The sequence below is a fragment of the Hippocampus comes genome, unplaced genomic scaffold (assembly GCF_001891065.2).
Source record: "Hippocampus comes isolate QL1 unplaced genomic scaffold, H_comes_QL1_v1.1 scaffold37, whole genome shotgun sequence".
In the NCBI taxonomy this organism is placed as follows: domain Eukaryota; kingdom Metazoa; phylum Chordata; class Actinopteri; order Syngnathiformes; family Syngnathidae; genus Hippocampus; species Hippocampus comes.
In genome coordinates this window covers 1592925-1606562 of record NW_017805535.1, presented here as the reverse complement: position 1 = coordinate 1606562, position 13638 = coordinate 1592925, and the positions used below count along the sequence as shown (strand labels likewise).

Genomic DNA, 13638 nt, shown 5'->3' with positions numbered 1-13638 from the left:
ACGCAAATGACGTCACACACGACAACAGCTAAGCTAAGTTAGCCGAGACGACACTAAGTCGGACGGACACGATTTTCTGCCAATCTGTGTTTTTCCCTTTTTGGCCAAATATATATTTTACGACAACTGTCTTGTTGACGGCCTCTTTTATTCTTTCCACTGGGGTTTAGCGGGTGTGTTTATAAAGAGACGAAAATTGTTTGGGGACTATCCCCCACGTTCTAGTTGAGATGGTATAACCCAAGAGGCAAAATGACGCTTGCTACTGTTGCTGCGAGTTGCCATTCGTTCTACTAAACCATTAGTCAAACGCCATCATGCCTTCCTTCTGTCGTTATTACACAAACAAAAATCTCTTTACTGTTACTAGTGTTAGTGCCTCAATATGGCTACGCTCGTGAAAGCAATACAACGAACTCAAACGCGTCTTCGTTCAAATGTTGTCAACTAATATCCGGATTATGCAAATTTTCCTCAATTCTCCGGAGAAATTTTCATAAAAATTTGAAAAACCCGGAATTCCGGGAAAACCCGGAGGACTTTCATCTCTGAGTTATATAACACTATCTACAAACAGGTGTCAAAGTGCGGTCCTTGAGGGCCGGTGTGCTGCATGTTTTCCATCTCTCCATGTCACAACACACCTGATCCAAATGATTAGCTCATCAGCAAGCTCTAAAGCCTGATAATGATCCTGATCATTTGAATCAGGTGTGTTGCAGGAGAGAGAAATTGCAAACATGCAGGACACCGGCCCTCAAGGACCGGACTTTGACACCTGTGATACATCATAGGGTGGGGGTGCACAAAGAGCTTCAGAGAGCCTCACATTCACTCATTTGCAAACTTAATCTAGTGACGGATCAAGGGTAGCGCGAGGTAACCACCAGCATTCAGTAAGGTGTCGGCTGCCTGACGCCGTTTTAACTCTTAAAAATGCCCCCCCCCCAAAAAAAAACCCCAACTACGTTTTACTTTGAAAGGGCTTCCCACTCCGCATTGTGGTCTAATTTAAAATCCAGGTTGTTTGTTGCGCCTAGTGGTGTCGTACAAAAAAAAAAATCCTGAATTTATTAACAAGTTGAGGAGACGCCATGCATGACGGTGTAAGATAGAGGTTAACGACGCAGATGTTGATACGCTGTCGAGATGGGCTTCATTGACCGTACTACTTAACAGTTTATTTAAAGCTCAATAGCTGGCTAACTATTCCAACACATGTGCATCCACAATAGCGGTTTGAATTTGATCAATTGTTCAACCCTTAACTCATTCACTCCCAAAGACGTTTTTAAACGTCTTTTCAGACTTGGTCCAGAATTGGCTGGCACTGAATGAGTTAATAAGATGGGTAATTACCTTATTGAGAAGGGTGAGTTTGATGTCTTTATGGGAACTGGGACCACCATAGTTTCCTGGTGGGGGCATATTTCCAGCAGGGTGGTGTGCAGGGTGACCACCTCTGTTTCCGGGGACTGGTCTGGGCATGGGGTGGCCTCCTCTGGGTGGGCCGCCAGATGGGTTCATCTTCCTGCGATCCTCCCTTAAGGGTTCGTCTTTCTTCACCACCCTCTCTATGGTAACGGACCACATGAGGAAAACTTCTTCTGTACAGGCTGGTTCTACACCGAATTGCTCACAGTCCTAATAACTATGCATTCCATTCCACACTGACCCCTGTTCTTGTCTCTGTTCTGTGGAGGTCGATCCCGAGGGGGGACCACTCGCTCTTTCCGTGGGTGCCCTGGCGTAGGTGAGCGAGTGCTGGCTGAAGACACAGGGCTAGCCAGGTCAGCATACATGTCGTCAGAGTCTGCGCTACGCATGGAACTACTGCCCGATGAACCCGATGATACCGAAGACACACTGCTCACACTCAAAGACCTGTGGCAGGGGAAAGCCGGTGATCCAAAAGCGATTGTATCAGTTATGTGGAAAGGAACAAGCATTCACACATTACGCAACATTGCCATCAGCATGTCCACGCATGAACGTGTCACGTTCATTACTTGACAGAAGGCGCCCACACACAAAGGCACTTTGTGTGTGGGCGCCTTAACACACAATATATCAGAAAAAATCATACCTGGACTTCCTGAAAGGTTTCCCAAGATCGAGCATGTGGAAACAAGAGAGATTTTTTAATTAATGTTTACAGTACGTGTAACAGTAAAAGGGTGGTTCTCGTTCAAAATACAGGAGGTGAATCACTTACTCGGCACTTGTATTTCCAACTAAGACTGCTAAAATTTTACTTTAAAAATGTTCTTGTCAACACAGTTTGTCCTCTTGAACAGATTTGTCTTTTCTCATCGCATTGAGAACTGGTTGACCAGGACAACGGATTTTGTTCAATGTGAAAGGTTCGACGACACACTCAAACCATCCAATTGAACAACAGTCTCGATTGCTCCTGTCATAGGTGGATGCTCGAGTCACAATTTCGCAACACTATGAAATAAGATTCTAAACACATCTCAAATTAAATTAAAATCCATGTCAAAATTATCGTCAATTCAATTGAAATGGAAAGAATAAATGAAACTACATTTGTGGGAGTTATTAAAGATGAAAAATGATGTTAGATATCACACATAGAAAATGTTAAAAGAGAAATCTAAAACTGTAGGCATCCGGTAAAACACCAAGGATCTCCGAAATAAGGCATCTTTTTATACATTATATTGCTCATTATTGCCGACATATCTGATAATACTGTAATACTTGCAAAACAAATACTCCGTCTCAAATTCAAGCTACAAGAAAAGAGCTACACGAATTATTAAGCATGCAAATTATATAGAACAACAAATCCATTGTATATCAAATTAAACATTTAAATTATATGATTTAGTAAATCCAAAATAGCACAAATAATGTACAAAGCACACAATAACCAACTTTTCCACAGAATCCAGAAGCGGTTCGAAATCAGAGAGGTCTGCATAGTGTAAAGGGGTACAATAACAAACATTTGTTTCTGTGAAAAGTGTTAATTTATGGAACAATTATGAAATACAATTGAAAAGTAGTGTAACAACAGAGGTTTAAAAATATAATATCACAAAAATATATCAATCGTGTATTGACATGAGTAACTGCATTGAATCTGTTATTCTCGGGTCTTTAGGTTTTAGTTTTAGAATTAGATAATCTATATATGTGTTTAAAGGGGCGTGCCTGTTCATATTTACCATTTTTTAAACATTTCTTTCTGTTGTGTAAAAATTGATTAATGGGTCAACACGCCACGCTCAGACAGTTATTTGACTGTATGTAAAGAGAAGTGTTTTTTGGGGGGCCGGGGGTGGTTTGGAATATATTTTGGTACATATTTATGATTAAACCTATTTGTTTATTAACATGACAACATCGTTTTTCAATACTTTATAGAGAACAAGAGGGAGGACTAGATGTTTTTTTGACTTATTCCTACTAGAGGTAAGATCTTAAGCCCGAGCCCAACCCGAAATTTGGGTCGGGCCTAAAATGTCAATCATTGCTTCGGGTTCGGGTCGGTCCAGGTTTCTCTCTCGCTGACTTTTTTAAAATAAATATATGTTTAGTGCACTGAGGCGTTTCGAGGCCGTAAATAGTTTTGGCCACGAGAGACTGTGGTTCGCAAAAAAAAAAAAAGAAAAAAAAAAAAGTCGCCTCATCACAACACGTACTGTACTAAACTCTTGCAATGACAGTTCAAAGAACTCCTTCCTGTCTCTGTATATTATCCACCCGTTATGTTCTTCTTTGTCTCTCTGCTTCTCTCTCAAAGTGCCGCGCTAGATTCTTAAGGACGTACTGCAGCTGTGGTTAATGGCCCAATTTTCAACCCGTCAAAACGACGGACAGCCTTAAATTTTTCCCGTCTACTCTTAAAAAAATCCGTCAATGATGGAAAATTGTCGGTTAATGTACCCTCTGCAGAAACAGAAATATAAAAGATGTAAATGTTTATACAGTCTTGTTTAACTTCGATTTTGTTACAAAAGACAGGCTTTCATTTGTTATCATAAATCACCCCTCCTCCTCCTGAGTCCTCACAAATAAAATATGAAATTTCGGGTTTGCTTCGGGCTCGGGCCTGCAAATCAAGTTAATTGGTCGGGCTCGGGCCGGGTCAGGCTTTAATACCTGCGGGCTGGGTCGGGCTGGATTTTTTAGGCCCGATCTTACCTCTAATTCCTACTCCCTTTGAGCATACATACAGGACTCAAGCATGATTGAATTGAGATTTTTTCTTTGATTTTGTTTTTGTCTTTCACCCTGGGTTTATATGTTCAATCAAACAATAATTTCTCATCAAGCCCTCCCACAATGTTTCCAACTTCTGATGTGACTTGCCACCTAGCTCAATTAATTCCAACATTTTTCCAATGTGGATCTCATTGTGCGTAAACCAAGCAACATCATCAAATTAAAGCTTAACTGAATGAAAGTTATTGCAGTTCGATTGCTTAACTGTGTTAAACAAGGTCCCTAATTAGAAATACCACTACTACTACTAGGAACAGAAAAAAACAAAAAAACAAAACAAAACAAAAAAAAAACATCTATTTTTGTGGACAATTATATACATGCAACAAAAAAGTGTCGACGTACTTGGATTTTTTGGATCCGGAACGTGAATGTGACAGGGAGTTTGAAGAGGATCTGGACCGAGAGCTTGAACCAGAATAACTACTGCCACTTCCACTAACACTCCCACTTACAGTCCGCCTAAAAGAAGAGAAGCAACCATAGACGAAAGAAGTGACAACACAGCGCAAACAGGCTTGCTTTAAAAAGAATGACCAATTATCAGATAACGAAAGGATATCACTAAATCTTGAATTATCCATTTTATGACTGAATAATTTGTAACTCCATGGAATTGACAAACAATAACGCCTTCCGCCGTTGTAAAAATCAAACAACAACCTGCTGATGACACATAACACTAAGCGCAAGGGCCACTTCTGTCTGAAAACGTCTTGTTTGAACCATCAGAATGGCAACGTACTGTTGCTCCATTGTTAAGTGTCGTCTTGGTCTCATGATGTCAAAATGTGAACCGCACGATGAGGTCGACACCAGCTCTAATTGAACCAAGACATTTATTGGTCGATGTGGTGAATTTTGCTGTTAGGAGTCTGAATGTGAATAAAAAATAGCTCTCTGTATTTTTTGGCAAAATAGCAAGTACTGTATATGATAACTTGTCCCTGCCACCGAACAGCTGGTTGCACAAATGCAACCGGTTCTTTTTTGAAAATCTTGACACCGTCACACCATTGAGAAATTATAACATACAAGGCGACCAAATTGGTTGCACTCACACCATGCCACCATGTAAACAAAACAACTTGAAATCAGTCTAGAAATCAGGAAAGATCCAATGTCATCTCAATGTAAAACAACAGCCAGTAGTGTCTTCCTCACATTCCCCTCTGTGGTGCATCAGTAACGACGCCATTTACAAAATAAAGGCAGTTCTTCACACCTTTGCCTGGATGTTAGCCCAAATACTCTGACCCACAGTGGGAGTGTAGTGGGGGAGAGCCCAGGATAATCAAAAAGGGAGGACAGTGGGGTGCGGAAAGACTGACCCAAAGTGGGATAGTCTTGGGGGGGATCCCAGGAAAACCAAAAAGGGAGGACTCTGGGAATGCTAGTTGTTAGAGAAAAGCAACCAGTGCAAAAAGTACTGAAACATATCATAGTTTGACATGTGCATTCAAAAGCTTAGAGAAGGTGACATTAAGTTCGCCTCTCAGGGTTTGAATGCATTTTTAGGCTCGTCCTGACATTTCACCTGAAAGCCAAATATCCCAAACATTTTGTGAGTCGTGCAAATCAACTTTGATTTTGACATTCCTGCCTACCTCCGAGGAGGATGCTGCTGCCGTTCTTTCTGCCTTCCTTCCCTCTGGTTGGGAGGCTTGCCAGGTTCCCGGGAAGGTAGCTGTCTCACCATTACACCGCCGCCACCACCAGCAGCACTCACATTACCACCGCCCCCAACAACAACGCCGCTGGTCTCTCGAAGATTCGCGGAAGGCTTTCCTCCCTCAGGCAAGGGTTTGAAAGGCCTGCTCATTGGTCCACTTGGCGGTGGTGGAGTCTGAGCTTTTTTCATGGGAGGTTTATCCCTGCGCGGAGTGGGTGCAGCACCCTGCTTCAACGGCATGCTGTGGAGTGGGGGTGGGGGGGGGGTAAGGATATTTTGAAACATTCAGACAACACAGGGAAAACATACTATCAATTATCAAAAACAATACAGAGAATTACTGTCACATTTCATTACTGGAAAAAAGGCGAACGCTGTAATCATGTATGGTGACATCAAAACTCAAAGAGACAATGTGCAAAGTTTGTTTGGATGAATACTTTATCGTAGGAGTCTGAGAAGGAGCAGCTGAGGGGTTGAAACATGCTTTTGCAGAATAGAAATAACTTTGTCTGACCTGAAACATTTGATTCTATCAATCTATTTTTACAGCTCAAGAAATAATATGAACTTAGGTTCTACCCTTTAGCAAGCAGTGGAGGAATGTCTGGTTTATTTTTGGCATTCCTTGGTACAGCTGGAGCTGGTGAGGGAGACGTGGAGAACGATCTTGACCTGAATCAGAAGTCAACAAGAAAAAGTGTAATGTAGCACACAAGGACGTGTTTTTTCTTATTCTGACAATACACAATTATGTTTTTATATACAGTGCTCAAAATAAAATCAGGGCAAGCCCTTTGTAAAGTAAGCCTGCTTTCCATTTCTCAGGGAAAAGGAAAAACTCACCTGTGGTTGATGACTTCTGTGCACTCTTGTTTTTGACACGAGTGTCCGAAAAATGAAATAGTGCGCACAAATCTCATTTGCAATCAATAGCCCCATTTGTTGGAATTTGTAATACTGCTTAGTGTCCCATAGAAATTATTCAAAGGCATGTCAACGTTTTCTGGAAAAATCAGTTAAAGTGTATCCATTTATGTCGTTTATTAGTTTGAAATAAAAAAAAAAAAAAACACCAACCGCCCAGGAGCTGCAACAATAATAGCCCATGCTATAAACGTTTTGAAAGGGATTGCCTCCCGATTGAAACATGTTTATATTGCCAGTGTGTGCAAGCGGCAACTAAGTAAGTCCATTTTACTGACACAAGGACGTCACATATTTATAGTCACACGGAACATACCGGTATATAAAAGGCTGAAAAATAACATTTTATAGTTAATGCAACAAAAACTACAAATCAAAGTCTAAGACAAACAAGCTCATCCTACTAAATGTAGGCAGGTGCCTAAACAGACGTATTTTATCTGCTTTTCACAAATTGAAAAGACAAGTGTACCCAAATCAACTAAAAAGGGTCATTCAGGCTGCACCCCCGCACACCAAGGAAAAAAAAAATTGGAAGAAACTTCACACCAGTAGTTTAGGAGGCATGGCCTGCTGAATATCTCAGATTTCTGCAAGAACGGGCATCATCAACAACCTTTTCACCCCAATAGCTTAGAAATTATTATAAAAATTCCAAAGAAAGTGATTTCAACAGGGATTCTAAATACACCATTCTTTTTTGGATTGAGGTATGTCGAGGCCACTTGGACCTTTTGACCTTTACTTTGACCTTGAATTTCACCATGTGGCCCACCGGACCTTGAGATCAACTTTCCATTCAGATCGAAGCCCTTATTCCGGGGCAACTGGCGGAGATTCGATTTTTGCTACATCAAGGTTTTCATGAGGAATTTGTGCTTGTTGCAAAACACTGCTACTGGCATCGATACTGGGGCTCAATCTTCAATCAGGGAACAGGTTTACGACAGGTTCCGACTTGTATAAGCTGCTCTTAAATTAAAAAAAAAAAAAAAAAAAACATTGGTTCTTTTAGGACATAGTCCCCAGCCGTGGGCCATTTGGTGCCAGGCCGCACAGAAAGAATAAATAACTTGCATTCCTTCCGTTTTATTCATTTCGGAATCTGACAGATGTTTTATTTTGAAAAATTACCGCATTCTTTGTTATATCAGTCTACAGTATGTCAGTCTTGACGCAGGTGAATGCGCGCTTCTCAGTCATGTGATAGGTTACCGCATAAAAAACACATCTTTGAAAAGTTTTTTCGGGAAGGGGAAAAGGCCCAGCCAGGAGACAGCCTACGACTTTCAAGAAAGAGAAGGCTACATACAATTAATAGACAGTATCAGGAGTCTTATTTCAAATACGGCTTCATCTCAACGGGAGATTCACACACACCAAGCCTACTCTGCATAATAAGCCGAGATGGTAAGTTGTATTTTTCATGCACTTTTAATTTGCGGCGTATCTTATTTTGAAGGCATGTTTAACCATTACCATAGTGACCAGAGAATGTTGTGGCCAGATAGGACCTTCCTCGTGTCATGATTCGTGTTTATTATTATGTTTCGAAAATACCACACTTTTCATGCAGGTCATATCATATTATATTGTTGTATCTATCGGGCCTTAAAAAGGCTGGTCTCTGAAAATATTGTCTGACATGAAACCGGTCCGTCGGGCAAAAAAAAAGGTTGGGGAACTCTGGTCTATGTCATTCAGGAATAACTCCACAAATGTCATACTAAACAAAATATATGCTCTCCGGTGTGGCTGCTCATCATATGTTTTATTTGAAATTCTTACGGATCCAGATATGCTTTTTTGGGATGCATCAACTGAATCTCTTGGACAAGCCTTCTTTTTTTGTGTCAGTGTATAGAAGTTCAAATGACTGGAAGTTGTACTTTCAATTTGATGTCTGACATTTGTTTCCATTTGGTCAAGAGTTCCATGAAGATTTTTTTTAACATGGGAACAGGGGAATGGGAATTCCCCAATGGTCAAACAACAGGGAAATCCTGTAAACCCTCACAGGACTGCTCAAGGTGATCAGCTGAAGTTAATATGTAGGAAATGGAAACTCCACCAAGAAATATGTGGGTATGCCTTTTTTGACACAAGTTTCCTGGAAAACAAAAGATACTACCCCTGTAAAACGTTTGTATTTGCTAGGTAAGATGTGGGATGAATTTCAGGAAAGTTGATCAAGGTCTTGTTCCAGGGATACATTTCTTTTGAAGATTGTTGGGGTGCAAACGTTGGCTGCGACGCCTGCTTTTGATGAAATTGGAATGATTTGGCAGGCTGCTTCTCCCAAACTGCTGGCGCAGTGTCTGCAAAATTTGGGATTTGGTGTGGTAAAGTCATAACAAGCAAATTCGTCCAATTCTGAGATGGTCGGATTAACTCCATTGTGTGAATTGACCTGGAACAATTTAAATAAATGGAAGTTCATTTCACAATTTGGCAGCAACAGACTGCAAGGCTCACTTCACATTTAGTTTACTTCTTGTGAGGGACAATCGGCAATGGGCTGTCACGATAAATCCACCGCATGTGGAGCCTGAACACTCAGGGCTCTTGACTTAAAATATACGGAGAGCCAGTGCAAGAACGACAGAACGAGAGTGAAGTAGCTGAACGGAAAATCCAATCTGAACTCAATGGAGAGGGTCCAATGAAGATTTCTTGAGCACAAGTGAAGAGAATCGCAATTGTCATGATGTGAGGAAACAAAAGCATAACTGATTCTTTCGAGTTCTGACTGAGATTACATGGACCTAAATTCAGAAATATTAGTACTTGGAAAAAAGCAGGAATGCGTTAGTTTTAATATTTTAATTTAAAAAAAGCAAGGCATGATCGAATATGACCCAAGTTTTTTTTTCTGCTGGGAATCACAGCAGTGCTCTCCCTTCCGTGTATGGCTGTGAGTCAAGTGTAATTCCCCCCACCCCTCCCCCCTTGAGCATGGGGGGGGGGTGCTTTTGGCTACATCTTGCTGTGTAAAACAGAACTATGGCCTCTAAAAAGTCAGCAATGAAAATGAATTTCAGGCCTATTTGAGCTAATTTCAATTTGTGTGATTTTGTGAGCAGCTGCATTAAAAGCAGCACAGACTAGGTACAAAATTATTCCAAGGGCGCAAGTGAGGCAAACAAACCTAGAGCGGCTCCCACTGAATGAGCTGCGACGGGAGGAGTGGCTGGTGTAGGAACTGAATGAGGTGGAGCGGCTGCGGGACCTTGACGACCCGGAGCCTGTGTAGGACGAAGAGCGAGACGTAGACCTGCGGCAGACAAACAGCGTAACATTGCCGAGATTAAGGAACAAAGAAAAAAAGTGACACAAACCAAAAGATACAGGGAAACCGTGGAGGGCTGTAAAAGAATCTCCTATCATTTGATGCAGGTAAGAAAAAAAAAATAAATCACAAGCTATTTATCATTTCTCATGAATTTTTCAACATAACAGGCATGATGACTCGCTGGCGCTCATACCGGGAAGAGTTTGACGGCGAAACGGAGGAACCCGAATGATGATTTCTCCGACGACCTCGGGGTGGGGAGCCCAGAGCAGATCTTCTCCTGGGGGATTTTGACCGACGCCAAGGGTCCTTCCACTCATCTGGTTGTCTCATTGCTGGCACAAGCTCTTTCTTTATGGGAGGCTCCATTGGACGGCTGAAAAGATGGGAACAAAATGAAACATCTAATCAGACGAGTCTGTATAAAAGGACTGCTTTGACGATTTCTTCAAGTGCTGCAGGTTATTAATATAGCATGTAAATAACTATTTTGTTTTGTTTTTACATTTTTCTCACAAATGACTGAGTTTAGACAGAGCATCAAATTCAAAACCAACTGCTGTACTTCCAACAATGAACAAGTGGCACCGTGTCAAAACATTTCATACCATCAGCTACTACTTCCTGCAACAGTGCGAAGGATCAGAAAAGGGTTAATCTGTGGCAAGTTAATGATGGAAAAACAGGTCATCGCACAGCAGGGGGCCTTGAAGTTTGTTTGTGTCAAGCCAGAATTTAATTTAAGCAAAGCATGAATCTAAATCTTGAAGGGGGAGGAAATGAAAAGGCAATGGGAACACACCACTCTTGGGTTTCAAAATCTCTAACCGCTGTTAGCAAAGTGAAATCAAAGCACATTTGCATGTTTTGGTTGGTTGTGACAAATCTGATCGTTTAAGATTAGCATCACACTACACCAGGAAGAACGGAAAATTAAACTAAATGAGCTTTGTCTGGAGAGTTGGTAATTATCTCATCCAGCGCAGATGTGCTGACATTGTCTTTGTACACTAAGTGCATGATCTGTGGTCGATGACAAATTCCACAAGCGTGTGATGCCAGAGCAAATAAATGACTCAACACCGCATTACGTTGCTCGAATTAAAAATAGACTCTCGTGCTATTTTTAGGACCTGCACATTTGACCCAAGAATTTCATTGGCTCATAAAATCAAATGAGATAAATATAGCCTGTCAACAATAATGCAACGTAAACAAAGATGTTTTCACAGCTTATCAGGATAATGAAATGACTTTATGAGGCTTCAGGAAAACCATAATCCAGTCTCAAGTGAGGTCTTTACAGGAAGTTGAGTATAAAGGCTGAAGCAAACATTGCATCACGCTTGAGTGAAAATGCCGAGCTGTTATTTATCAACCTTTACACTACATGACGCTATTATGAATGAGAACACCAATACAGTGCAGTGACAAAAAAAGGCGAGGGAGTTGCTGCCATATTTAAATCATTATTGCGAGGCAAATAAATGTACCACAAGTCTTTTGGTAAATGGTGATCCTAAAACTATCGTAGTTATTTGTAGAGCCCCAAGAAAAAAAAAAAAAAGGAAAGGTTATGGAGGGATTTTAGGAAATGCTGTAAGCAAGCTGTACTGACGACAACTATGTGGTCATAACTGTAGACTAACATTCACGTTGCCAGCAATTTGGATAAAAATACCAAATAATTTGATAATATACTCTCACCATATGTAAAAATTAACACATACTCAATTGCGACATTCTTGATCTTATTATCTGTAAAGGTGTCCTCTGTTGATGCGAAAGATCTGGCTATTTCGGAGCAATTCTGTGTGTTCCTTGAACTACAAATAATCCCAAAAGTTCAAAAGCTCTGGATGCTGCTGCTCCTATTTAAAAAAAAAAAAAAAAAACAACTAAGATCATGTCATGTTGACCTAAAATACCTTGAAGGTGCAATATGAGCATAATGATCCAAATCAAATATCGCCAAGACTCCTCTCAACCTTTCAATGCAATTAAGGTTATTGCGGCTCCACTCTATTGCGAGTTTTCATTTGTGACCATAACTTCGCCGATTGCAGTTTTACCTCGTGGGTTGGCTTGCTATTTTTCTTGTAAGTCGGAACAGTCAAAAAAATCATTGTGGGCGCGTTCTGCAGAGGTGCAAAAGTATTTATGTTTATTCCTCAAATAGAATTATAGATATTGTGATTTAAAAATACTTGAGTAGAAGTTGAAGTACAGTAAATATTCCCATCCCCGGAATTCTATGAAAAGGAATATCCTTCACTCGGAACAAAAGCCTGTGCATTAACATTTTGACTACGATATTACATGTTACCGGAACTTACGTAAGCGGAAATTCCACTACCCGTAACCCGGATTGAGACGTCATGCCGCGGGAGCTTAAATACACGCAACGCCCACCCGATGCTACGGAACAACGACACGGAGACACATTTTCACTTCGCGTTTTTCGATCATCAGATTCGAAACGACGACGTGTAAGTGAGTTTTTATTGGCGTGCGTTTGACTGCAATTGCGAAAGATTTTAACTTTATTCACTTACGTCGTGTAGATCATGGCATCGAAACGTAGAAGAACTGTAATGACTGGAGCGGAGCGAGTGAAATGCATCCGTTTGAGCAAGGCTGGACACAAAGTTAAAAGCATCCAGCAGACACTTGGAGTCGGAAAGACGCAAATCTACGAAACTTTAAAAAACAAGGCATCAATTCAACTCCTGATGACAAGCCACCATCCAGCGAGGAAGCAATGCAAATGGCAACAAACCATCAGTATGCACAAGAATTACCAGACATCGGTGATCAACGGGACAGTTACTTGCAACTAGCAACAAAACTGTATGACACGCAGGCAAACATTGTCATAAACCAAAGAATGCATCCAACCAAACAATCCAAAATAGACACATTTTTTTCCCCAAGACAGAAAAAAATAAACATTAAAATACTGTACGTATTTTACTGTTGTGATTTTTTTTGGATACACCTGTATTGCAGTTTTTGTTATATAAAGTTTTTGGACAGTATATTTTTGTATTTTATTTATTGTGTTGTTACACGTGCATTTTTGTCAACATACTTGCAGGTTCATAAAGGACATGTACCATGCTCATTTCCCAAATGAGGAATTTCTGTTATCAGGACAAATTGGACAGCGCAAACACGAGTCCACACTAGAGAATATTTACTGTATCAAGTATCATTCAAAAGGGTATGATGCACTGAGTTTTTTTGTCCTTTGACATAAATAATGAATTGGCAGTGCTGTACATGTGGCATTTCCTTCAAAGACATCTCCACAATAAAAGATAAATCAATCCGTATCTCAATATATTTTAAAGTGGAATGATTTGATTTAGTTCATTCCACTCATCTTTTAAATCAAAACAGATTTTCTGATTCAAATTGTTTTTTTTTTTTTTTGTTACACCTTTCGTAAAAATGTTTGAGAACTACTGCCAGAATCAATTGATATTCTACT

General features: G+C 40.5%; 1 protein-coding gene across 9 annotated transcripts in view; it reads right to left on the bottom strand.

Annotated features, from left to right (window-relative positions):
• Positions 1-13638, bottom strand: part of zc3h18 (zinc finger CCCH-type containing 18) — a 33275-nt gene that overhangs the window by 6568 nt on the left and 13069 nt on the right. For 4 of the 9 annotated variants that reach the window (XM_019878175.1, XM_019878177.1, XM_019878178.1 and 1 more), the window contains exons 10-17: positions 10327-10521; positions 10002-10127; positions 6509-6601; positions 5862-6167; positions 4600-4716; positions 2087-2119; positions 1676-1884; positions 1360-1574 (exon numbers count right to left, since the gene is read on the bottom strand). In XM_019878175.1, the coding sequence (XP_019733734.1) occupies positions 1360-1574; positions 1676-1884; positions 2087-2119; positions 4600-4716; positions 5862-6167; positions 6509-6601; positions 10002-10127; positions 10327-10521 (1294 nt within the window). The remainder of the gene's footprint in view (positions 1-1359; positions 1575-1675; positions 1885-2086; positions 2120-4599; positions 4717-5861; positions 6168-6508; positions 6602-10001; positions 10128-10326; positions 10522-13638) is intronic. The other 5 variants (XM_019878180.1, XM_019878181.1, XM_019878179.1 and 2 more) reach the window with 4 other exon arrangements.